The sequence below is a fragment of the Bos indicus x Bos taurus genome, chromosome 11 (assembly GCF_003369695.1).
Source record: "Bos indicus x Bos taurus breed Angus x Brahman F1 hybrid chromosome 11, Bos_hybrid_MaternalHap_v2.0, whole genome shotgun sequence".
In the NCBI taxonomy this organism is placed as follows: domain Eukaryota; kingdom Metazoa; phylum Chordata; class Mammalia; order Artiodactyla; family Bovidae; genus Bos; species Bos indicus x Bos taurus.
The window spans coordinates 44,019,307-44,045,553 of NC_040086.1; the positions used below are offsets into that span (position 1 = coordinate 44,019,307).

A 26,247-nucleotide genomic window follows, 5' to 3' on the forward strand; every position below is an offset into this window, starting at 1 on the left:
GCCCTTAGTCCACAGGACCTGCATGACTCCTGGCATGAAGGCTTCCCACAAGCAAGGGAGGGGCATCACCTATAGAAAGCCATTCTGCCCTTCCAGGCAGGCAAGACCCTGCAGGGCACCTAGAGATGCCCACGCCCACCCAGGCTCAGCTCTGCTGGCCCAGCAGTGGACTCCTCCCTGTGCCGGGTGTGACTGTCTGGTACCCCCATACCCTCAGCGCCATACCACCCTACCACACAGACGGGTTCCCCACTCTGAGGCTCTTGGCGGTGGCAGGGCTGTGCACCCACAGGCAGTGGAAGGGATGTGGGGGTCTTCTAGCAGCTTAGCTCCCACCCAGCCCGGCCCCACCTGACTGCTCCCCCAACCAGAAACCAGACTTCTCCACGTTCAGTTTTATTTAAAGACTCAGAATCACAGGCATCGTGGTTTGTCATCAGTTCGTTCCTCCAAAATCACACACATCTGTGTCTAACAGAAACAACGTGTGTGTGTGTGTGTGTGTGTGTGCAAAGTGCCAAGCATTTCCCAGCCAGAGCCCGCATTCAACCCATGGCTGCCACCCCTGACTCTGCTCCTATGGCCCTTTGGTGGCCCTGGTTAGCCCCATGTCTCTGGTCTCGAGACCAAGGTTTGCACTGAGAACAGAGTAGTTATCCATTTAAAGGAAACTTGGTGAAACCTCCACAAGGTGGCAAATCTGAACTGTGGTGACCACCGCACGTTTCGACAGTGAAAACCTTAGGTGTGGTCTCCTCTCTACAGTGACAGGAGGGCCTCTCGGCCTGGGGTCCCCCCTCCTGTTCCTTCATTGCCAGCCCTGTCAGAACATCTCCAGATGCAGCAGGGCCACTGGAAGGGCTAAAGAGACAGGCTTTTCCTAACTCCCGCCAACGCTGAGGCCCCTCTAGCCCTAGGAGGACCGAGGCTGTGAACATCAGGCTCCCCAGGCTCACAGGGTGCCTGCAGAAGTTCTGCCCATTTGCTGTCTCCCCAGAGATCTTCTCAACCAAGTCCTACTAGTTTTACAAAAAGGCAGCACCAGATGTATGAAAAATAGGCAGTGTATGACCTGTTAGAGATTTATAAAGTCTAACAGCTTTGCAGTAAAAAGGTGTAAGAAAGAAGAACGAGAGCAGGACCGTGGTAGCAAGGCGAGAAGCACTGTGTACACCTCGCCCACGGGAGCCGAGCGCTGCCTCAGGGACCTGGCCGATAATGACCTGGGCCAGGGCACCATGCTAAGGGTCCCGGTGGTGGTGCCTGAGGTATAGATGGGGTGAGGGGCAATCCAGACCCAAGTGAAGCCCGGAGCCGCCTTGAGAACGCTCTCCAAATGTGCTGGGCCCGTGCTCCCTGTCAGCCCCATAAGTAGAGGGCAAGAAGGGTCCTGGGAGCAAACCACCCCACAGTGTGTGGGTCCTGCCGCCTGCCTGGAAGGACTGGGGCCTCTGGTGGCTGTTCCCCTGGGGTCCCTGCACCTCTGTCCCTGGGGGGCAGGTACGGCCTCAGAAGCTTTCCACGAAGCTGCCGGGGAAGAGGCCGGTGCGGCCGTTCCTCTGCAGGGTCCCCTTGTACCAGCCGTCTTCACGTTTCTTGTGCACGAAGACCACATCCCCCTCCTTCAGCTCGATCTCTGCCTCGCTCTGGGGTGGGTATGAGACCACCACGCGGTACCTGGGGAAACAGACACCGGGGTGAGCGAGCAGCCCACTGTCTCCAGGGTTCCAGGGCCTCCCACCCGTTTTCAGACTAACATGCCATAAAATCCACCTGGGTCTCCGCTGTGGGAGCTTCTGCCTGCTGAATGCCTGGGCACTGATCAGGAACAGACACACAGGCCTCAGCAGGTGGCCCCCCTCCCCACCGAGGGCTCCCCAGATCTGTGCCAAGGGCACAGGGTGGGTCTATACTCCACACCTGCCTGGAAAGCCTCAAGGAGGCGGCTCTGAGGACCAGGCTTCTAAAGCACCCCCAGGATGAGGGCAGATGGCTGTGACCAGGCCTCCCTGCCATCCAGCCCAGCAGAGCTGCTGGTCCACACCCCTCCAGCTGGGGGCCACACAGGCATCCCACTGGTGTCACACTGGCCCTATGCCCACTGCCCTTCTGGGGGTAATGACCAGGCAGGGAGCTGAGGACTCTGTGCACACCCCACTCTGGGTGATCTGGTGGCCAGCACAGCACCTGTTCTCACTGGCTGCAAACTGCAGACACCACGGGCTGGGTATGTGGGGTCAGTGAAGTCTCCGCGATGGACCTGCCAAGCGCTGGGCCTCGCCATGCTCCTCATCTCTCCCCACCCCACCCCCATCCCAGCCCACCATCCACACCACCCTCCTGGGCTAGAACCACATGGCTCAAACGAGAAGCACGCTGGGAAGAGGACCTGTGCTTCCATCTGTCCCCACTCCCTCCAGACTCACCTCAGCCCCATGGCTCCACCTCCCAGCTCAGCTCCGCCCACTGGTCTGGCCCACAGGTGACCCGGACAGGGACCTCCTGCTCCCGGGCTCAGTCTGGCCCACACCCCTGTCGTGGGCAGTGGCAGAGAAGGAGGCTGGGCTGGGGAGAGCCATTCTCAGCCAGGGCACTCTCTGTTCTCCCAGCCCCGCGAGTCCCACAAACCACCAGGTGTCCTCCCTGGGCCAGAGGTGCAGACTGTGACACTCTTTCTCTCCAGTTACCCCCTGCCCCCATGCTCTCAGAGCTCTGGGCCCTCCCTCCCCTCTCTCTGAGGAGGGCTGCCCACCCCCTCCCCCCTTCCTGGCTGGGGAAGGGGAGAGATTCCTGACCGTACCCTGGGCCCTGCCTCCCCATCAGCCACAGCCACACCAAGGGCCCCTGAAGGAGTCTGGCAGCTGGGGGTCCCCAGGGTCCTCAAGGGGTTTTGTCCACAGAGCCTCTGACTTGGTATTTCCTGGACCTGGAGGAATCAGGATGTAATAAAGCAAGAGGTCCCAGGTCAGCTCTTCTAGAAGTGAGGCCCACAGACTGGGCACCCTGGGCCCGCTGGATGAGATTCTGGGGGGAGTGGACCAGGGAACAAGTTTCCTCAGGATCTGCCCGCAGACGTCTAAGGACCAGGATGCCGAATGAAAACATTAAGGCCGACTTCATCCTCCTTCAACCAGCTGCACACAGCCTGGGGGCCGGCCTGTCTGGCTGGAGTTGGTGCGGGGCTTGGGGAAGACGCTCAGGCAGAAAAAACCCTGTTCCCAGCCTGCTCCAGGGGGTGGAAGCAGGGGCAGAGAGAAAATGAGTCTCTGGGCTGGCTGGGCTGGTGAGCAGGCCCTGGTGCTGAGAGAGCAGGCTGGCCTAGCTCCCCAGGTGCCTGCAGTGTGCAGGCTGGGACCAGTTTCCACTTTGGTCCCCTTCAGGGTGAGGAAAGGGTGACAGCTCCTCCCAACCTGGCATATCTGTGAGCAGCTGCCTGCCAGCCACTCCCTGGAGGAGGACGGGTGGCTGCTGGGACACAGCAGCACCTGTGAGGTCAGCCAACACCATGCAAATAGCATCTCCCACCCCTAGCACCCAGGCTGTGTGACCATCAGGACCGCTGCCTCCCCCATGGCAAGAACAATGGTGAGTTCATTTCTCACAAGTTTTAGCTTTTGCCTCAACTGCCAGATGTGAAACAAGCAACTTTAAGAATGTAATTAAAAATTTGGTGCTTCTGAGCAATCCTGTGATTTAAAGAGCCCAGATGGATGACGTGGACCAAGTGTCTATGAGACAAGCATTTGGGATTCCATCCAGATCCTTCCGAGATGCTGAAGGGCCAAGAGAACGGGCAGGGCAGCAGCTCGCGGCACAGTCCTGGTGTCGTGCGTCAGACACACACAGCAAGCCTGCAGACTGGGCTCAGGAACCACTTGACTGCTGCAGGCGCCACTGCCTGGCATGTGGGGTGGGGGGCATCCTCTGTGTCACATCAGGGGCCCTGGTGAGGACAAGGGGTCCCAGGTAGGGACTGAGGTCATCACAGCGGTGTCCTGCCGGACCTTGGAGATGCAAGAATATATGCTGGACACCACACTTGAAGGTCTACATGGGCCTGGGGTCCCTGCAGCGTCTGACAGATTCCCACAGACAGCACGTAACAATGTACACATCTGGCAGTTCTGAAAGCCTGATGTTTGTCACAACCTCACGTGGACACAGTTGAGGGTCTCGGGGAGACTGTGTCCCCTCCCCTTTTCCTGCCTCTAGAAGCTGCCAGCGTTCCCGAGGAGCATTCCTGTTCTTCCTCCGACTCAAAGCCAGCAAGGCAAGCTGAACTCCTTGTCTGCCTGCGAGGACTCCTGTGGTCACACGGGCACGCCTGGGTCTAGATGACCTCTCCACTTTAGGGTCAGCTGCTCGGTCCATCTGCCATCCTATCCTTGGTGTGGGGATTAGGGCAGAGATGTCTTTGGGAGCCATTATTCCACTATAATGACGCACAAGAGATCAAAGCAAGAAACTTCTAAATCCCAACAGAGCTCGACAGCTGACAGGCCAGCGGGAGGTGAGGACATACCATCTATGCATGTGAACATGAAGGACTGTCAATCAAAGGGGGGAGACCACCACCCCCACCATGATCTCACTCACTGTCATGTACGTGATGTCACATGACACTGTCACACACGTCATCTTTTGTGTTGTTATGGTTGTCCTTGCCCTTGCTGTTCACTGGGAGGAGAAGAGGGCAACAGAGGATGAGACAGTTGGATGACATCACTGACTCAGTGGACAAGAGTTTGAGCAAACATTGGAGATAGAGAAGGACAGAGGAGCGTGGCTTGCTGCAGTCCATGGGGTTGCAAAGAGTTGGACATGACTTAGTAACTGAACAACAAATTTGTTGGTCCTTTCCTGGGTACTAATTCTGCTGCTTTGCAAATATAATAACCCCCAGGCACCGTCATCCTCTTGTTGTGTGTGGGGACTGGGACTCAAACGGCAAAGGCACTCATTTGGGTGACATGGCTGTTAAGCAGCGGACAGTGGTGCACAGGGGCAGGATGGGGAGGGAGTGCAGGCAGGAGCTCAGCCGACCCCAGCAGAACAGCCGGACAAGAGCTTTCCTGATCCCAAGCAATGTCCAGAAACGCAACTCCCTGTGCACTGCCCAGAGGCTGGGGTGCTGCAGACCACCCAAAGCTAGGTTCCTGGAAGGGCAGTACCCTGGTTCCTAAGGCCTCCTCCTGAGAGCCTGGCCAGCCTGGGAGGTGCTCCCCATGGTTCCTCCACACACACCTGGGCAGTCTCCCTCGATAGCACCCTCAACCTAAAGGTCCTTCCTCTGAGATCACTGTCAGAAACAGCTTGCACACAGGCGGCAACAGACAGGCCAGCGGCAGCACCCCTCGTCCACACATTGGGAGTGTGGCCTGAGGCCAGGTGAGCTGCCCCAGCCTGAAGGTGACGTTGCTGTCATCACGTCCTTGGCTCCAGCCTGTTGGGGGCCATGACGTGGCGTCCTGAGGGCTGCGCAGGGCTGTGTGGGGCGAGGGCCGTGCTAGGCAGTGCTGGTCACTAATGAGCTGTGCAGGGTGCTGGGCAGGAGGGTGTCCAGGGCCCCAGGGATGACATGCAGATTAGCTGGGACTGTGGGCAAATGGGAGGAATTCCCTGAATTTTCTAGTTACTCAGAGACTCCCGAGATTTTTTACAGCAGGGTCTTTTAAGCCCCGCGTAGAGTCTGGAGGTTGAGAGAGCTGAGAAGAAAACAACTCGGAGGAGATGTGAGGGCAGCTTCAGCACCTGCAGGGCCTGTCACCCTGACTGGAGATGCTCCAGGAGCCCAGCCGTGGGCCTTGGAGAAGGGCCAAATCCCTGCAGAGACCATAGCAGCTGGGCTGGTCTCATGTAAGAAGGAAGGCTCTGATGTGGGAGAGCGGCCCCAAGGTGGAGGGGAGTGGAAGAAAGGCAGGTGTGTGGTGTGTGAGGTTGAGTATGGCATGTGTGTGTGTGTGGTGTCTGTATTGTGTCTGATGTACATGGTGTGTGTGTGGTGTCTGTATTGTGTCTCGTGTACATGGTGTGTGTGGTGTCTGTATTGTGTCTGACGTACATGGTGTGTGTGTGGTGTCTGTATTGTGTCTGATGTACGTGGTGTATGTGTGGTGTCTGTATTGTGTCTCGTGTACATGGTGTGTGTGTGTGGTGTCTGTATTGTGTCTGACGTACATGGTGTGTGTGTGGCGTCTGTATTGTGTCCGGTATACACGGTGTGTGTGTGGCATCTGTATTGTGTCTGGTGTACATGGTGTGTGTGTGGCGTCTGTATTGTGTCCGGTGTACACGGTGTGTGTGTGGTGTCTGTACTGTGTCTGGTGTACATGGTGTGTGTGTGGTGTCTGTATTGTGTCTGGTGTACATGGTGTGTGGGTGGCGTCTGTATTGTGTCTGGTGTACATGGTGTGTGTGGTATCTGTATTGTGTCTGATGTACATGGTGTGTGTGGTGTCTGTATTGTGTCTGATGTACATGGTGTGTGTGGTGTATATATTGTGTCTGACGTACATGGTGTGTGTGTGTGGTGTCTGTATTGTGTCTGGTGTACATGGTGTGTGGGTGGCGTCTGTATTGTGTCCGGTGTACATGGTGTGTGTGTGGCGTCTGTATTGTGTCTGGTGTACATGGTGTGTGTGTGGCGTCTGTATTGTGTCTGGTGTACATGGTGTGTGTGGTATCTGTATTGTGTCTGATGTACATGGTGTGTGTGGTGTCTGTATTGTGTCTGATGTACATGGTGTGCATGGTGTCCGTACTGTGTCTGGTGTACATGGTGTGTGTGTGGCGTCTGTATTGTGTCTGGTGTACATGGTGTGTGTGGTATCTGTATTGTGTCTGATGTACATGGTGTGTGTGGTGTCTGTATTGTGTCTGATGTACATGGTGTGCATGGTGTCCGTACTGTGTCTGGTGTACATGGTGTGTGTGTGGCGTCTGTATTGTGTCTGGTGTACATGGTGTGTGTGGTATCTGTATTGTGTCTGATGTACATGGTGTGTGTGGTGTCTGTATTGTGTCTGATGTACATGGTGTGCATGGTGTCCGTACTGTGTCTGGTGTACATGGTGTGTGTGTGGTGTCTGTATTGTGTCTGGTGTACATGGTGTGCATGGTGTCCGTACTGTGTCTGGTGTACATGGTGTGTGTGTGGTGTCTGTATTGTCTGGTGTACATGGTGTGTGTGTGTGGTGTCTGTACTGTGTCTGGTGTACATGGTGTGTGTGTGTGGTGTCTGTACTGTGTCTGACGTACATGGTGTGTGTGTGGTGTCTGTATTGTGTCTGGTGTACATGGTGTGCGTGGTGTCTGTATTGTGTCTGGTGTACATGGTGTGTGTGTGGTGTCTGTATTGTCTGGTGTACATGGTGTGTCTGTGTGGTGTCTGTATTGTGTCTGGTGTACATGGTGTGTGTGTGTGTGGTGTCTGAATTGTGTCTGGTGTACATGGTGTGTGTGTGGTATCTGTATTGTGTCTGGTGTACATGGTGTGTGTGTGGTGTCTGTATTGTCTGGTGTACATGGTGTGTGTGTGTGGTGTCTGTATTGTGTCCGGTGTACACGGTGTGTGTGTGGTATCTGTATTGTGTCCGGTGTACATGGTGTGTGTATGGTGTCTGCATTGTGCCTGATGTACATGGTTGTGTGGTGTACATATTGTGTCTGACGTACATGGTGTCTATGGCGTACATGGTGTGTGAGGTGTGTCTCAGGCCACATGGAAGAGCTGGCATTCGTCAGTGTGGCCGAGTGGGGGAAGGATTCTGACAGACACCAAGACTATATTCTCAGGGCACCCCCCTCCTTTTACCATTCAGGCAGCTCTCAGAGGAGGAGGTGCTCAGAAAGGCAAGTACTTCCTCCCGGCAGGCCCCTGGCCTGTCTGAAGCTCTCTAAGGACCGATAACTCAAATGAGGCTGCTCACCAAGAGGATGCTGACCTCTGGCCCTTCCACCTGATGCCTTGGTGAACTCAGTTCCCAGATCCAGAAACTCTGGGCTGAACTCTATGAAATCGCTGGCTTTGGTGAAAAACAGATGAATACGGGCCATGTCATATGGTTTAACCCTGAGCCAATCTGGGGTGAGGGGCCAGGCTTCCAGAAGAGTTGCCCGGGGTGGGATCACTCCAGGTTCCCGTGGGGCTGGGGGCGCAGCTCATCTCTTTGGGCTCTGAACACCTCAGTTCCATCAGATTTTCCTTGTAAATCCAAACTCGGATTGCAGATGGACTCAGAATGTGAGACCTGCTCCTGTTTTATCCGAGTCTCTGGGACAGTGAGGGACACCAGGCAGGTTCACTCCCCAGGAATCCCATCGTCCCTTTCCCCAGAGTGGCTCCACACCTGAGAGACCACGGCACCCAAGCCCGGAAGCACACAGCTGCCCATTACCTCTCTCTGGGAAGTGGCTTGGGCTCAGGGCGGACAGCGATTGTGGAGAAGGCGGCCGGTCGGGTGGGTGACGGGAAGCTCAGATCCAAGGAGCCTGCCTTCCTGTGCAGTGGCTCCATCCCCAAGGCGCCCTGCATCTCGCCTTCGATGGGACAGGACCCAGCCCTGCCGTGGATGGACAGCAAGGACACTTCGGGCCCCACCGCGCCCTGGAGAGAGGCATCCACTGCTTGGGGGTCATGGGTGGGAGAGGTGGATGGCGGAGAGCGCGACTTCCTCCTGGTGGACGCACCGGCCAGCAGCTTCAGCAGCCCACTCTTCCTGTCTTTCTAGAGACACACAAAATGAAGTTGGGTAAGTGCTTCTAGCAAGTGGTGTGGCCCTGTCAGGAGACTCTGGTCCTGGTCAAGTAAAGCTACCTAGAGGAGGACAGTGAAGATGGAAAGCTTTCCCATCTCGCTTCCTTCCTTTCCTGAGACATGGAAGACACGCCACCACAGACCTAGACCTGGAGGTGCCAACCTGACAACCCCCTCCTCAGGACCGCCTCCCCCCAGACTCCCGCTCTCAGGACCACCTCTCAGGAACCCTGACCTCAGGACCCCCATCTCAGGACCACATCCCAGCCTGGAAACATCACCAGCTGAGGGCACCATGGGTCTCCTGCAGCGGGAGCGGGTGGTTATTCCACATTAGTACCGAGTACCCCACACACCTTCAGTTGGAGGCCCTGACAGCACTGTTTGTGGTTGTACCACACGGGGAGCCGGGTTCCATGTGTGTCACATATGTGTGTGCATGTATGAGTGAGGGTGTGTGGAGGAGGAAGATGTGTACACGCAGAGGTGCTTCCATGGAAATGTGCTGGCCTTGGTGTCCAGTTTTGCGGCCCTCCTGGAACTGACCGTTCTGACGTTGCATGAGGACTAGCTAGTTGGCAAGGGGTGTGGTGTGAAACAGGTGGCACTCTAAGTCTGACACAGAGCCCTTGGTCGGCAATGGCCACCACAGCGTCTGACTGGGTCATGGGGCTGGTTGGACCCCACAGTGGCCCAATGGGGACTCTTTTTTCCACCCAAGCTGTTGGGGAGTCAGTGGTGCTGAAATTGCCATAAAGCACACTTAGCAGGGGTGTGTGCCTCAAAGTAAGTCAATAACATTTTAATATGAACAAATCTGAAGGTTTTTCTCTACTCCAAGCACTGGTACTGATGGAAAGGATTGGAGCTGATGCCCTGAATGCACACCACGGCTGGCATGGGCAAGCCCCAGCCTGGAGGGGAGCAGGCATGGGGGAAATGTGGCACAGGGCAGCCTTGATTAGTATCCACCGAGATGAGCATGGGACACATTCAGGAGAGCTTTGGTCAGTTAGCCACCAGGGGGCGCTATGCAGCTGGCTCGGAGGTGTTGCCACCCTCCAAGTAGCCACGTTCCTGAGGCCACCACGCAGAGGAAGGGACTCCCAGGATGACAGCCTCCTAACTGAGACCAGCAGGGGGAGGGCATCGGCTCAGGTGCACAGAGGGTCCTTGGAACTCACTTGGGGGCTCTGGAAAGGGAGACAGGCTGGCAACAGACCCCCAAACGCTGCGGGGTCTCTGGCAGAAACCCACTGGCTATCAAGTGGTCAAGTGGGATCTGGAGATGAAAACTCTAAAAGTAATCTAACAGTATATGTGTGTGCCTGTGTGAATGTCCGAGCCTCTGCGTGAATGTCTGTGCCTATTGTGAATGTGTGTGCTTATGTGTGACTGTATCAGTATGTGTATGCATGTACATGGGCATATGTATGTATGTGCGCACATGTATGCATGTGTGTCTGTGTGCATGTGTGTGCACGCACAGGTGAATAAAATTAAGATCCATGTGATGGGTCCCCAGGCCTGCCAGTGGCCCCATGGTGCCATCCATGACAGGAGGAGGTTCACATCACTGGCTCAGCCTGCACCCCATGGAGCTGAGGGCTGACTGCCCTTCCTGCTGCTCTGCTGGGCCAGCCAGGTTCTCAGAGCACAGGGACTGAATTCTGGACACTCACCAACAAACCCTGGTGGGGCCACTGGACCACATGGGCACCAGGGCAGGGACAAAGGCTCCAGGCATGAGCTGGGTTGTTGGTGGCATCAGAGCAGAGAGTCCTGCTGGGTGAGTTAGCCAGAACCTGCATGCCCAGTGGGGAGGGGCCTGCATGAGACCTGCCAGCGACCAGGGGGAGGGTCTCTCGATCCCTGGTGAGGTCTGACTGTGCCCATTGCTAGGTCTCACCCAGCTCAGAGCTCTGGCTGCTGCTCCATGTAAAATCAAGGCGAAGGAGACACAGTTAGGACAGGCCCAGGGCAAGTGGGCAAGGCCTCTTGGAGGTTTCTTGGCAAAGCCATAGCCTTCCCAGTAGAGCAGCTCGCCAGGCCTACCAGTAGGGCTGCCAGCCCTGTGTCGGGCTCCCACCACCTGCACCTGCCAACTGGGTGGCAAGGGACACCGTAGGATAGGGGCTCAGTGGGCACGGCAGCCATGCCAGGCACAGCAGGCAAAGGGACAGGTGGAGCCAGGCTGTCGAGGTCCACACCTGGGTCAGCACATCAGAGAAGAGCCCAGGGGAACATTAGAAAGACAAACACGCATGCACTCACACACACCGCACACACACAACCTGAGATAAAGCCGTAGCCTACTAGCAAAGAATCACCCGGAAACCAGTATTATAAAAGAGATATACATTCATTACAGGAGAACCGCAAAACATCTTAAAAATAATAAAATGATAGCTTTTGTCCCTAGAGGGTTTGTTCCTTAGAACGTTAATGCAAAAACTTGGCCAAAGGAAAAAGAAATTTAAAGCTTAAATGAAGAACTGCTGCCAATTAAAAGTCAGTTAAAATTATGGAAAATTATCTCTGAAATTAAAAGAAGTCAAAGAGAACAGAATTTGATTTATAAAATGTGACATTAATTTTTTTAGGGAGTCAATTCATTTAATTAAACGAAGTAGACCTGAGTGCCACATCTTCCTCATTAATCCACGGGGTTAGATGGCCCCACTTCTCTCACACAGATTTACCCTGTGTTCTGTTCACAGGACATTTAAAGCTGCTGGTGGGCACACACTGGATGCTGGGCAGGTGTGGTGGGCAGCACTGATATGTACATAGTTTGGTCTGCAAGGCTCAGCCCCGACCCCCTAGGAAAACCTCAACCTGCAGAACCAAACGCACTTGTGGGTAGGGCAGGCTCTTCCCACCACCTCCGAGCACAGGGCACAGACAGAGCCACACACGTGCACTCTGCCAGGTGCCCAAAAGGACATTTCCACGAGCTGAGACAGGAGTTTAGGGTCATGGATCAAGGGTCATGGACCATGTTCCGATTGAGTCCACCCTCAGTGGCCTGGGGGCATCGCTGCCATCGGGGAAGCGCAGATCTAGTCCCCCAGATGGCTGATGTTGGCTCAGGAGAGCAGGTGCAGGAGGGGCTCGGTGATAATTCATTTTATTACACATTTTGATATTTTCTGACTTATTATGTCAAATGTTGTTTCTTCTTAATTTGAGACGAAACATAATGAAAGCAAAACTTGTAAAAGTTGCTCCGCATGCAGGATTCTAGACATGATGTACCGGAGAGAACTTCTGTTGTTCCGTGGATGGGAAGGGAGGTGGTTTTGGAGGAGTGGGGTTGGGGTGGCCTGAAAGCTGGGCTGGTTGCCAGCCAACTGGGCAGGTCCAGGTGAGAAGCCAGGAGGTGGGGAGGGGGGAGCATGGGGCCTGTGAGAAGAGCAACACGGTGGATGGCTCCTCGGGGGCCTGGTTGAGAGGCTGGAGTCGCTTGGTGGACACTGGGCGGTGCTGGAGGCAGGGGCAGTGGGATTGGAGGGGAGCTGGCAGTCTGGATGCAGGATCCCAGCCACTCTCTGACCCCAACACTGCCTGTTCCATAACTGCTGGAGCAGGATGAGCGAGGGTGGGGGAGTTTGCTCTCCCTTCACCCTCCAGGCGTTACTGCCTTGCACCTCAGGGCCTTACTCAGTGTTTGCTGACCCACCGGGTCTCCAGCCAGTGTCCTGAGCACAATCATACGGCCACGGCTGACCCGGCCCAAACCTGCCTCAGGTCCTGGAGCTCCTGGGACCGAACCCCACCTTCTCCTGCCAGCCTTGGGCCTCCCCCACACATGGCCCCCAGCACTGCAGGTAACCACACACTGCAACAATGTCCTGCGTACCTTGCTGTCCCAGAGATACCCCATGTTCAGTGAGGGCCATGGCGTGATATGGACCAGCTAGCAGCCTCCATAGCAGGAAACCTGGGTGCTATGTTGAGCTCTAGCTCAGCAGGTCTGGGTGGGGGGCTGGGTTACCTCCCTGTGCCCCCTGGCCCATCAGACGAGCAAGTGCTGACGTCTCCCACTCCTCACCGTCACAGCCTCCCAGGGCCAGGACTGGGTGGCCCGAACCCCTGGGGTGTCAGCACCCTGTGAGGGCCCTGAACTCGGGATTGGACCCTGGTGGTCCCACCTCTGCTGTGTAGCCCAGGACGCTGTCATTGCACCAGGTGGTGTCACAAAGGCCAGCACAGGGAAGGAGACACCGTGGCCAGGGCTCCGCGAAGGCAGGAGGCCTGTGCACATGCGCCTGCCCCAAGGGCCCCAGGGTGCAAAGCCAGGCTGGGGCCCAACATGAGAGGGTGAGGGCAAGGGCCATGCCACCTGGCACTCCTCCCAGCAGGTGCCCCTGGGCCTCATTTCCTCACCTGTTAAGTGGGGGTGACGACAGTCCCTGCTCCTGAGAGCTGCCTGGGGACCAGATGAAATAAGACATGCCAGACATTTGCCTGCTCTCCCCACCACCCTCTCGTCACCATGGTTACCAGAGCAGGCTGGAGACTTCTTTCTGAGGCCACCAGTCCACCCAGTGACACACGGGTGTCTCTCCACGGCTGCATCTCACTCTCTGGGCATGGAAATGCCACGCTCAGCCAGAGGAACAGTGCCAGGACCTCGTCTCTTTGACAGCAGTCCTCACAGGATGCAAGTGTTGACGCTGTGCTTCCCACAGGCTGTGGTGACATGTGTGGCGGAGGGGGGCCCTTCCCTGTGCTGAGCTGCAGGGGCTGTGAGCAGAGCCAGAACAGGAAGGAGAAGGCCTGAATGTCTTTCCCCAACAGGAGTGTCACCTGCTGGGCTGTGAAGGGCCTTACGGCTCTGAACAGAGGTGCTTCCTGGGTTCTCTGAAGCCACTGGACTTGCCAGGCTGGGCGCAGGTAGCTTCTCAAAGCAGGTCACACCCTTCACCAGGGATAAGAAGCTATGGTTTAATTCAGCTGAGAAACGACGAGGTGAAAGGCGGTGGCTGTGAAGCTCTGACCGGCTGCCCCACGTCCTACGAGGCGAGGCCCCCTGGCTGACAGCGCAGGACTGCTCGGGTGTCAGGCTCCCGGCGTCTGCCTGTCCCTCCCCTAAAGCAGCCCGAGGCAGATGCTGGCGACGGCCTTCTGCACTCAGGGCTACTCTTGCATCCCAATCACCCCCACCCTCGGTTCTGCAACCTGAGGGCTGACGTGATCAGCTTGGAGCAGCTCTGGGAAGCTGGGGGCTGATGACTCCATTGCATGGGTCTCCCCAGGGGATGAGGAGATGGAGACAGAATGACCCAGAAGCCCTTGGAGAGCCATGGAGAGGGACTTGGGGAGGGGTGCTGCCCTCCCTGGTGCCGAAATGGGGCAGCTGGGTGGGCCCTGGGAAGGTCACAGGGTTCTTCAGTCACGAGTGAGGGCAGGGCCTCATGGGTCGGAACTGAGGTACTTCCTGGGCTCTGGGAAGTCCTGCAATTTCCAGGCTGGGTCCCCACTCTGAATGGCCAGGGGCCCCGCACCCACTACCCCAAGGAGCGGCTGGGAGTCTGGCATCCATGGGTTGACTAGTACATATTCTAGGCAGCCAAGCCCCTCTGGACCTGTGTCTCTGAACACCCGCAGGCTCTGAAAACTGCCATCCTGCCAGCCTCACTTTATTCATCCCAAGTGGGAGCCACACCCCAAATCTAAGGTGATGAGTCCAAACAGAGGCAAAGAAGGTTCCTCTAGAAATCCAGGGGCGCCCCACCCAGGACCGCATCTCCTGCATCTCTGTGGACTGACCCAAACAATCGGGCTGCTCTGGGGGGATGGGACACAGTGCCCCCAGGAGAAGGGCGGCTGCGCTGGTGGGATTGGGCTGCACAGACGGTCGTTAGGAGTGAGGGGACTGTGTGTGCTGCCCCAAGTCCCATCTCTCTGGCATGTGAAGTGAAAGTGAAAGTTGTTCAGTCATGTTCGACTCTTTGCGACCCCGTGGACTATACAGTCTGTGGAATTCTCCAGGCCAGAATACTGGAGTGGGTAGCCGTTACCTTCCCCAGGGGATCTTCCCAACCCAGGGACTGAACTCAGATCTCCCACATTGCAGGCAGATTCTTTACTATCTAAGCTACCAGGGAACAGAGAAGGCAATGGCACCCCACTCCAGTACTCTTGCCTGGAAAACCCCATGGATGAAGCAGCCTGGTAGGCTGCAGTCCATGGGATCGCTGAGGGTTGGACACGACTGAGCAACTTCACTTTCACTTTTCACTTTCATGCATCGGAGAAGGAAATGGCAACCCACTCCAGTGTTCTTGCCTGGAGAATCCCAGGGACGGGGGAGCCTGGTGGGCTGCCGTCTGTGGGGTTGCACAGAGTCGGATGCGACTGAAGTGACTTAGCAGCTACCAGGGCAGCCCTTTTATGATTTTATATATATATAAAATACCATAAGCTGTTTATGATTCTTTTTAAGAATCAGAAGACTCAGGAGGAGCCTCCCCTAATGCCGAGGAGCAGGTGGGTAGAGGGCAGCTCCCAGAAGGGGCTTCCCTGGGTGATGGCAGTGAGGCTAGGTGTGTATACAGGGCAGAGCCTGTGGTCGGTCTGTTAAGACGCCACTCTGTGTCCAGGGTGCTGCCTGGTCCCGCATTCAGCAAGCACCTGCTTTCCCATCTCCATGTGAAACTCTTTCCTCTTCTATGAGTTCTGAACCCCACCCCCTCCACCATCACCAACATCCTCCTGTGTCCTGAGCAGAGATGGTGTTCAAGGTGAGGCCTCCCCCATTCTGGTGATTCACTTTTCCTGGGCCTCTCCCACATACACGTGTTATTAAACTTCGATATCCTCCTATTGATACACCTCATTTAGTTCTTAAATCTGCCAGAAGGACCCAGAAGGGGAGAGAAACGTCTTCCCCCAACAGGAGACACCCCAGGAGAGAGCAGTCCGCGGGTGAGACAGCGGGCAAGCCCCAGTGAGAGGTGGGGTCCCAAGGCCTCCCAGAGTGGCTCCCTCAGGTTCTCTCTGGGCAGCGGGGCTGTTGGGGAGGGGGTGGTGGGCTGGGCTGGGCGTGCACATCCCTCTCCTCTCCCTGGGAGCGCAGTCCCTCTATCCCTTCCCTCCAGCTCTACTCGCAGCCCATCCCTGGCCCTTGGTGAGCATTCCTTTCTGGGAGAGCTTGTTTCTCTCTCATCCACTCTGTCCACTTGCATGCCTTCAGGTCTTCAGCCTCTGTATGCTATTTTTTACCCCCTCCCCTACATGGACCACTGGTTGAATTTGTGCTGTAACCCAGGCCCATGGGCAGTGGTGCCTGCACCAGGGAAGTTCCCACAGGAGCCCGGCTCTGGATCGGGGCCAGACCAGGCCTCTGGGCGGTACCCTTGTCCCTAGGCAAGAAGTCACTGGGCAGAACGCAGTGAGATGAGGGAGGGTTAAAACGCTGAGCTTTCACTGCATTACAGCTTTCCCTGGACTCAGCGTTCTGACCTGCTCCTTTCTCTTCTCACCCTGATGCAGGAAGGCCTGTTAACTCGGCAGAATTTATAGCTCAACATTAATGTCTTTAAGATTGCTTCTGAGGAGGTCAGTCCAGAGGCCAGATGGCAGAGGCGTGAAGCCAGAACAGCCCTCTGGCTCTAGGCTGTGTCTGAGCCAGAGGGCTTGCCTTGAAAGTACGTTTCCAACAGGCTTCTGCTTGTTTTCTGTAGAACAAGTGTGGGGCCACCACAAAATATTAGATTAAATGAAATGCATTCAGATGAAATCTCTGCAAAACCTGGTATCCTCCAGAAGTTCTGGAATGGAACAAGGAAGATCAAACACATCCTTATCTACTCAGGTGTGCCAAGTGCAGGTACTTCTGAAAAATTTTTTAAACAAAACAGATGGGTAGAAACTACCTCATCCAACCAGAAAAATGGCAGCAGGACGGTCACCACAGGGGAGGGGCTGTCCACACTGGAGGGGCTCTGTCAGCGGGATGCAGGATCTTGGAGGCTCAGGTAGGGATCTAAGCTGTTATTTCCACTAGCACTGACAACGAGCCCTGCCAGCTCTCAGGGACACCGGAGTTGTCTTCCTGGACTCATGTCCTTCTTAGCACAGCTGTTTGCAGGCAATGTCAGGTGACACCCCCTGGGCACCAGCTCAGCGTGGTCGGCCTCAGCCCTGCAAATCCCAGACCCTGGCCTGGCTGCTCCTCCCTGAGAAGGGCCTGACTGGGCTCTTCTGCTCCTAAACTCTAAAGAGCTGCCACCACATGCACATGCCTGCTTGTCATCATCACATTAGAATGATTAGGAAAGGACAGAAATTTGGAAGAACTCGAGGTGTCAGGACCCCAGTGAACTCAGGTCACCAGGAGCCCCTCGTGGCTCCTCTCTGAGCTGCCGATCTAATAGGGAAGAGGCAGCTGCCTCGCAGACGGAGGGAGGGCCTCAGAGTCCACCTCGTGAGCAGTCCTGGCAGGAGGATGTGGGAAAGGCTTAACTAGAGCTGCTTACACCAAAGGGCAGGGAGGGCTGCCTATGGGTTGTGGGTGAGTTTATCTTCCACGACTTGACTCCTGGGGCTGTTTCTACTAGGAGTGCCGAAAGCAGAGGCTCTGGACCCTCTCCCAGTGTGTGCCCTGGGGCAGAGACTCAGACCAGCACAGAGGGGGGCCACAAAGCCCACATCTCTCCCTGGGATGGACCTTGTTGTTCTCCAGTCTCGCCTCAGCAGCAGTGTTTTCTTGCCATCGGCACAGAGGAGGGAGGTGCCAGTGTCCTTCACAAACTACGAGTGTCTCTCTGGCTGGAAGGCAGGCTTCTCTGCACAGGAGGCTGAGGAGCCGCCTGCAACTCCCCTGCATGTCTCCCTACTGCCCCTCGATGGGCCCTGCCTCCGGGTTCCAGGGCGCCCTACGGAGCACCCGCTTGCTCAGCTCTGAGCCCGGGCACGAGCCAGGGCTCGCCGCCGAGTAAGCGCCCACAAAGATTCTTGTGTCAGTGGATCAAAGAGCACACGGGTGGCTGAGGGCAGCCCAGGTATGCAGTGAAGAAAAGGGTGAGTTCTGAAAAACAAGGATTGATGAGGTGCTGCCAGGATTTCTGGTCACGGGGGAGTCAGTCTCTGGGGAGGGGGCCCTGTAGGGGTGTGAGTGTGTGAGGCACACTGCCGCGGGTTCTGGGTCCTGCAGACCCCCCATCAGACTCCTCCTTCACTGATGAGCAGGGAAGCTCATTTTCGTTCTGTGATTAGGTCCCTGGACCCTCTGGTGGGGGTGCTGTCAGCCTGCCGAGACGGGTCTTTCCACTCCAGGGGGGCTCTGCTCCACTGACCAGAAGCGGTTCTGGGCTTGCTCACTGCCCGGACAGGCTGGTGTGACAACCACCAACAGAAACGGTGTCACGAGTCTGTGTCCTTTTCCCGCCCTGGCTCTAATGACGCTCTGTTGCAGTGTGGCCCGGCACCTCCTCCCTATACTGCTCTGCTGTCCCTGGTCCATGCACCAGACACGCCTGTCCCCCCGACAGCCGCCTGACCTCTGTGCTGTGTCATACTAGGAGTCGTCACAAACGAAGCTGCTCTGCACACTCATTCTGGAGCCCATGGGGCATGAGATTCCCTCTCTCCTAGGAAGACCTTCAGGACTGAGTGGCTGGGTTCATGTCTCTAGGAACCACTGGGCTCTCTTTCAGAGCATGTGTATCGTCTTCTACTAATATTCCCACCAGCAGCGACCGGGAGCTCTCTGCTCAGCCTAACCCTTTAAATAAATACTAGCTCTGCCTCTCATCTTCATGGAATATGGGCACCCCCACCCCCCTGCCCCCCCCCCCCACACACTCAATAAGGAATAAGGTTTCTACATAAAAACAGGCACAGGTCTTGTAGATAAGCCCTAGCCTTGTTTTCCACACAAGTGGCTTTCTCATGTCACGTGACAGCCTTCTCTGAATGGGCAGAAAACACGAACATAACTTGTGTCCCGTGTGTATGCTCCCAAGGTGACCTCAGCGAGGAGGGGCTCATGACCCATCCTGTGGCCACCAGTCAGCTCTCTCCCCAGCCAGTCCTATCAAAGTGACCATGGTGGTAGGGACAGAGGTGACGTGTGGGCTCAATATCACAGGTGTCCTCCCACCAGCGCTTCCTGGCTGCAGCCACTGCCGACTGCCCAGTCTGCCAGAGACCAGCACTGAGCCCCCAATACGCCCTGCCCTCTGGGCGATGAGTGCCCCCTGGCGGCAGGCTGATTAAAAGGGACTACTTCTACCGCAGATGGGGCAGCTTTTAGTTCCCACTGAAAGAGTCACTTATTCTGGACTCATGGCTCCTTCCCCACATACAATGCTTCTGCCAAAACTCCTGTCTATGGACTCAGGGAATACCTTACCCAGCATCACGATACTCCGATACTCTACATAGCAATGCTTCTGGAAAAAAATCAAGCATGACAATGGGCCCCTGTTCATGGAATTCACTGGTCTCACCCTGCCCCTCACTGTCCACAAGCAGGCAGCCTGACAGAGTGGTGCAGTGACCTCTTGAAGATCCAGTGAGTCTGGATCCAGGAGACCCCTTGGGGCATCTCAGTGTCACCATGCCCTATGCTCAGGGTCATTGGGAAATGACAACAGCCCACCCAGGCAGGACAGCTGATGGCCCAGACCCTTCAGCATGGAGCCCTGAGTCCCCAGATCAGAACCACGGCAGCTGAGTTGCTCGCTGGAGGCAAAGGGGCAACGGAGCGGGTGGTAGGAGAGGCAGTTACAGACACGAGGGCTGTGGTCGGCACAGAGATTTCCTTGTTCTGTTAGGAATGCAGCCGTGTGTGTGTACCTATAAAATACTGTTGATTGTTCACTCTCCCATTCCTCATCACAGAACATCAGCAGTGCTGACTTTACACCTCGGGCTTGCAGTTACAAGACACCATGGAGAAACACGAACATCATGGAGGACTCGCCATCCCCCTGTGGGGATTAGCTCATCCCAGTGGCTCGCAGCACAGTGATCTCACATCAGCAGAAGCAAGCCCCTTCGCTGTCTTTACTCAGAGACGAGGCTGGGTCAGAGTTGGGCTCAGGGCCCAGCTAACAGGGTACACCATGATGGGTGCTTTGTGTGGCAGGTTGGCCAGGCTGTGGGGCCAGTGGTCAGCCCCTCGTCTGGATGCTGTGGGGAAGGTGTGTCCAGATGTGGTCAACTCCACAAGCTGGGGCCTCAGGAAAGCAAGCTCCTTGCAGCATGGGCCTTGATGGCCAGGTGGCCGGTGCCAGCGGTCACGTGCCGAGGGAACAAGCAAGGTTTCCTGGGAAAGACCTTCTGCCTCCAGATAGCATCTTGATCCCCAACCTCTCTCAGCCTGTCGGCACCAAGGTCTTCGGCTTCCAGCCTCCATGATCATCACAGGACCCAGTCCCTCAGATGAGCATTAACCCAGGCCCTGAGGTGCATAAATGTACCTCTCTCTATTCACTCTGCTTCTCTGTGGAACTCTGATTGAACAAACCAATAATGAAGAAAGGCTTTTGTAATCAGCAGAAGACCTTATTCCCATCTTTGTTCGGTCACTCAGGCATGTCCGACTCTTTGTGACCCCATGGACTGCAGCACGCCAGGCTTTCTTCACCATCTTCTGGAGCTTGCTCAAACTCATGTCCATTGAGTCAGTGATGCTATCCAACTATCTCATCCTCTGTCGCCCCCTTCTCCTCCTGGCTTCTATCTTTCCCAGAATTAGGATCTTTTCCAATTAGTCAGCTCTTCGCCTCATGTGGCCAAAATATTGGAGCTTCAGCTTCAGCATCAGTCCTTCCAGTGAATATTCAGAGTTGATTTCCTTTAGGATTGACTGGTTTAATCTCCTTGCAGTCCAAGGGACTCTCAAGAGTCTTCTCCAGCACTATAGTTCGAAAACATCAATTCTTCGGCACTCACCCTTCTTTATGGTCCAACTCTCACCCCCATACATGACTACGGGAAAAACCATAGCTTTAACTAGACAGACCTTTGTCAGCAAATAAATGTCTCTGCTTTTTAATACGCTGTCTAGGTTGGTCATAGCTTTTCTTCCAAGGAGCAAAGCGTCTTTTAATTTCATGGCGGCAATCACCAACCGCAGTGATTCTGGAGCCCAAGAAAGTAAGTCTGTCAGTGTTTCTATTGTCTCCCCATCTATTTGCCATGAAGTGATTGGACTGGATGGCATGATCTTAGTTTTCTGAATGTTGAGTTTTAAGCCAGCTTTTTCACTTTTTCCCATCTTAGCATTAAACAGAAATTTCCGGGACTTGTCTAAGGTGATAAAAAGCAAAGACATTAGAAGACAGTGGATGCAGCCAGAAACGCAGCCGCAACTGCTAGTCTTACAAAGAGACCATGAAGTGATAACATTTTCTTTAAATTGACCCATCAGTTCTACTTGAGATATGGTTGGAAAGAGAGTGAATCCTCTAAAAAGATGAACGTGCTTCATTCCCATGCCACAGGCGAACATGTCTTGTAATTTATTAAGATGTGGCCCGGAAGGAAATACGAGCCCGTAACGGTCAAGCCTGCCCCCACAGTGACCTCGCCCTGGAGGGAAGTGCAGGTCTACAGCTCCTGTCCTGTCCCAAGGTGGGGATGCTGCCCCTGCCTCCACACAGCTGCCCGCACGATGGCGTGTGTGACAAGACGGGAAGGCACTGCAGTTCCTGAGGGCCACCTGCTGGCCCGGTCTCCTGTGGGCACTACCTTTGGTTTATGGGCTGTGCCCAAGTTTTTCTCTTGAACTGATTCCATCAGCTGAGACTCCCTGGGCATGAAGGACTGGAAAAAAAGTCTCCCACGTCTGATGAGGACACAGTGGTCTCAGAAGACAGCACTAGTGCTGGGCTGGAATTCTGTACCAGATAATTCTAGCTGAGGTTGCATCTCTTGGGCCCATGGCCCACGGCCACTCGGATGTACTTGGATGTCCACCTTTTGTACCATCAGCCAGCTGTCCTGGCTGCGCTGGATGTTCAGGTGTCAAATCTCTGCCATCCTGATTAGTTACAGTAACATTTGCCCTCCTGGGAAACTTCAGTTCAGTTCAGTTCAGTCGCTCAGTTGTGTCCAACTCTTTGTGACCCATGAATCGCAGCACGCTAGGCCTCCCTGTCCATCACCAACTCCCAGAGTTCACTCAGACTCACGTCCATCCAGTCAGTGATGCCATCCAGCCATCTCATCCTCTGTAGTCCCCTTCTCCTCCTGCCCCCAATCCCTCCCAGCATCAGAGTCTTTTCCAATGAGTCAGCTCTTCGCATGAGGTGGCCAAAGTATTGGAGTTTCAGCTTTAGCAGCATTCCTTCCAAAGAAATCCCAGGGCTGATCTCCTTCAGAATGGACTGGTTGGATCTCCTTGCAGTCCAAGGGACTCTCAAGAGTCTTCTCCAACACCACACTTCAAAAGCATCAATTCTTTAGCGCTCAGCTTTCTTCACAGGCCAACTCTCACATCCATACATGACCACTGGAAAAACCATAGACTTGACTAGACGGAGTCACAAATTCTTTTCCATTTGTAGAGTTTATTGCTATTTTAAAAATGAATTTGGGGGACTTCTCTTGTGGTCCAGTGGTTGAGAATCTGCCTGCCAATCCAAGGGACACAGGTTCAATCCCTGGCCTGGAAGGATCCCACATGCCCTGGGGCAATTAAGCCCATTTGCCACAACTACTGAAGCCCGAACACCTAGAGGCCCATGCTCTGCAATGAGAAGTCACCACAACGAGAAGCCTGAGCACCACAACGGAGAGTAGCTCCCACCCACAGCAACTAGAGAAAGCCCGAAGCAACAAAGGCCCAGCACAGCCAAAAAAAAAAAAAAAACTTCAACACTCTGAAAAAATGAATTTTGGTTTAATGTTTTGCAGCAAAAACCCAACTTCTGACTGGAATAGTTTTCTTGGGTGTCATCCATCCTTCAGGCTAAATGTCAGGTGTGAAACTAAGACCTTAAAAACCCCTTTACACCCGTGTTTCTTGGTGGCACAGGAAATGGAGCCTCCAGTGTGGAGATGAACAAGTACTGTTTCACAAACAGAATGCCAACCGGCCCAGGTTCATTTCAAGTAGGCAGCATCTCTTGGTTTGGCAACGTTAGGTGTCCTTTTTCTGAAACTGCAAAATCAAATCCCCTTTTAATCTTTCCTCAGGAGCCTCAGGAATAGAAGCTGTGCATCTATATCTAACCCACGATTCTTATGGGATCTGGCCTTCAGTGAACTGTCAGATACCTAATAATGGTTCCTAATACTTTCGTCCAAATACCTATGCTAAGCATGTATGTAAGGAGATCAAGCCAGTCAGTTCTAAAGGAAATCAACCCTGAATATTCATTGGAAGGACCGATGCTGAAGCTGAAACTCCAGTACTTAGGCTACCTGATGTGAAGAGCCGACTCATGGGAAAAGACCCTGATGTTGGGAAAGATTAAAAGCAAGAGAAGGGGACGACAGAGGATGAGATGGTTGGATGGCATCACTGGCTCAATGGACATGAATCTGAGCAAACTCTGGGAGATAGTGAAGGACAGAGAGGCCTGATATGCTGCAGTCCATGGGGTTGCAAAGAGCCAGATACGACTGAGTGACGGAACAACAAAGCACGAATGAGCACTTCCTCCTTCCAAACCCCATGGTGGCAGATGCCATGCTGCTACCTCACTGATGCAGGAATCAAGCAGGGGAAGCCCCTGGAGCCCCTACGGGGGCAGTGATGTGAGACTCCACCCCTTTCACACACATCCATTCATCTGGGCCCTCCTTCTCCAAATTCAAGCTCCACTCGCTGTGTAGTAAGTAGTTTTGGCTCCTGCCCGCCACCCTGATGTCCTGGGCACCCAGCAGGAGAAGCTGACCAACAGGCCCGAGGAGAGGGCATGGGCACTGGCTGAGCACCAAGGCCTGGCCTTACTCCTGGGGGTTACCAGATGCCTGGCCTTGGCCCCACAGGTGTGCATCACGCCCTGAAAGCTCACCAGCACCACACAGAGCTGAGGCCCAGAAGTTGGTGGACTGAGGCTCAGCCCAGGACAAGGGCCAGGGGCCTCAGAGGGAGGCCTGGAGGTTGGCCAGGCTCTCCCTGGAGGTCCCAGGCTGCCTCTGAGCTCTCCACAGACCAGAGGGGCCTGGACTGTCCTACTCAGGGTCTACAACCTACCCATGTCACCAGGGGAGGAACGCTCTGATGGCACGTTCTCTCCAATAGTAAGTTGCCTGTAAAGCCTCACTGTTCCGACAGCGGGGATGTGTGCTTTCAGGATGGGCTCACTGTCTGCCCGAGGACCACTCACCTGCCTCACGCCAGCCCGCCTCCTCCCACCAGCAGTCCAGCTGTAGGGAGCCAAGGTGAAGGGCTGAGGTCATGAGGCCTCCAGAGGCCTGGGGCAGTCAGCAAAGGGCCCTCCGCCCGCCAGGGCACCAACTCCAGCACCGCAGCAGGCAGGACTGCCCAGCATGCATGTCCCAGGGAGGACGCAGGTCTCCATGGCCCGTAGGGGCCAGATGACCACCAGACTCCTCAGCGACTCATTCGTGGGGTGGACAGGGTTCCTGAAGCCCTTGAGAATGTGCCTCCTGGGCTGTGTCCTCAGTGAGTTTCCTGCGTAATTGAGCCCCACTGGGGATGCAGCACTGATCGAGAGCAAGGTGTGGGCCTATCCTCCCCGCAGAGGTCAGTGTGATGTTGGGGCCTGCAGGGGATGCCAGTCCTGGTGAGGTCAGACCCAGTCCACTCCCCCACTGGGTATGATGTCTGCAGGATGCCTCCCCGTGTCCTGCTGGTGGGGCTGGCAGGGCTAGGGGCACTGGAACAGAAAGCCAGGGCCTGTCTTGAAAATGAAAACACTTTGGCAACAACCGATACACTGGTTACAGAGCCGACAAAACCCTCCTCCTAATCTACATCTTAGAAACAGCACGGGCAGCGGCTTGCTTGGCGCATGGATGCCCAATGGGGGAAATAAATTCACAAACCAGTGGTTCTTCACTTTAGGAAAAGGTGCCTGGTTGTTTAAGAGCTTCAACTTTGGGGCTTCCCTTGGTGGCTCAGTGGTAAAGAATCTGCCTGCCAATGCAGGATACTCATGTTCCATCTCTGGTCTGGGAAGACTCTACACGTCAAGAGCAACTAAGCCTGTGTGCACAACCATGGAGCCTGTGCTCTAGAGCCAGGGAATCGCAACTACTGAGCACACGTGCCACAAGCACTGAAGCCTGAATACCCTGGAGCCTGTCCTCTGCCGCAAGAGAAGCCACTGCAATGAGAAGCCTGCACACCACAACTAGAGAGAAGCCCCCATTCACTGCAACTAGCCCATGCAGCAACGAAGACCCAGCACAGCCAAAAATAAAAAATCTTTAAAAAAAAAGTCCAGGGACAATTCCTAAAAAAAAAAAAGCCTCATCTTCAAGATTTCTTCAGATTGTACATTCCTGAGTTTTCATTAAACATGTCATTGTATCCCTCCCATCATGTGTGGTGTACTTGGTCGCTCAGTTTTGTTCAACTCTTTGAGACCTCATGGACTGTAGCCTGCCAGGCTCCTCTGTCCATGGGGATTCTCTAGGCAAGAATACTAGAGTGGGTTGCCGTGCCCTCCTCCTCCCAACCCAGGGATCGAACCCAGGTCTCCCGCTTTGCAGGCGGATTCTTTACCATCTGAGCCACCAGGGAAGCCGAAGAATATTGGAGTGGCTAGCCTATCCCTCAGAGGATCTTCCCGACCCAGGAATCGAACCTGGGTCTCCTACATTGCAGGAGGATTCTTTACCAGCTGAGTTACCAGGGAAGCCCCCCTCACATCATATATACACACAATTTTAATCCGGGGCTGTGGTTAATAAAGGACAGTTCACCTGCAAACTGGTCCCTATACCATGAGGTCCCTACAGTAAGCAGGCCCACCTGCTCTGCCCTGGTCATTGGCCCAACCACGGAACCATGTGAAGTCGTTCAGTCGTGTCCGACTCTTTGTGACCCCATGGACTACAACCTACCAGGCTCCTCTGTCCATGGGATTATATAGGCAAGAATATTGGAATGGGTTGCCATTTCCTTCTCCAGAGGATCTTCTGACCCAGGGATGGAACCCTGGTCTCCCACATTGCAGGCAGAAGCTTTAACGTCTGAGCCACCAGGAAAGCCACTGGCCTCCATCAGCCCAAACCCACCCCCAAAGGCTTAGCCCACGGAGGCCACACCTTCTGCGTGGTTTTGGTCAGATGGTTCACTCTCATGGGACCCCTTCTGGCTGTATTTGAGTCATGTACAACCAGAAGGCAGATGCCCCAGGCTCACAGTCCCCTCTTCTGGGCTGACCTCAGGACCTCCTGCCAGCAGTTACCCTAGACTTCTTGCCCTCCAAGTCCTGCACGAGCCAAAAACATCAGCAGTCACGGTCTCATGGGGAGGGGAGGCTACCACAAGTCAGTGGACTAGGGCCAGACAGCCTGGAGACCAGAGTGCTCAGCCTGGCCCCACAGCCAGT

At 55.0% G+C, this 26,247-nt stretch overlaps 1 protein-coding gene across 3 annotated transcripts in view; it reads right to left on the reverse strand.

Annotated features, from left to right (window-relative positions):
* Window positions 1-380: 380 nt before the first annotated feature.
* Window positions 381-26,247, reverse strand: part of SH3RF3 (SH3 domain containing ring finger 3) — a 161,645-nt gene continuing 135,778 nt past the window's right edge. For 2 of the 3 annotated variants that reach the window (XM_027555405.1, XM_027555403.1), the window contains 2 exons: window positions 8,397-8,725; window positions 381-1,677 (listed from right to left, as the gene is read on the reverse strand). In XM_027555405.1, the coding sequence (XP_027411206.1) occupies window positions 1,509-1,677; window positions 8,397-8,725 (498 nt within the window). In that variant the 3' untranslated portion in view covers window positions 381-1,508. Of the gene's footprint in view, window positions 1,678-4,596; window positions 4,678-8,396; window positions 8,726-26,247 lie in introns of all 3 variants that reach the window. The other variant, XR_003513371.1, reaches the window with a different exon arrangement.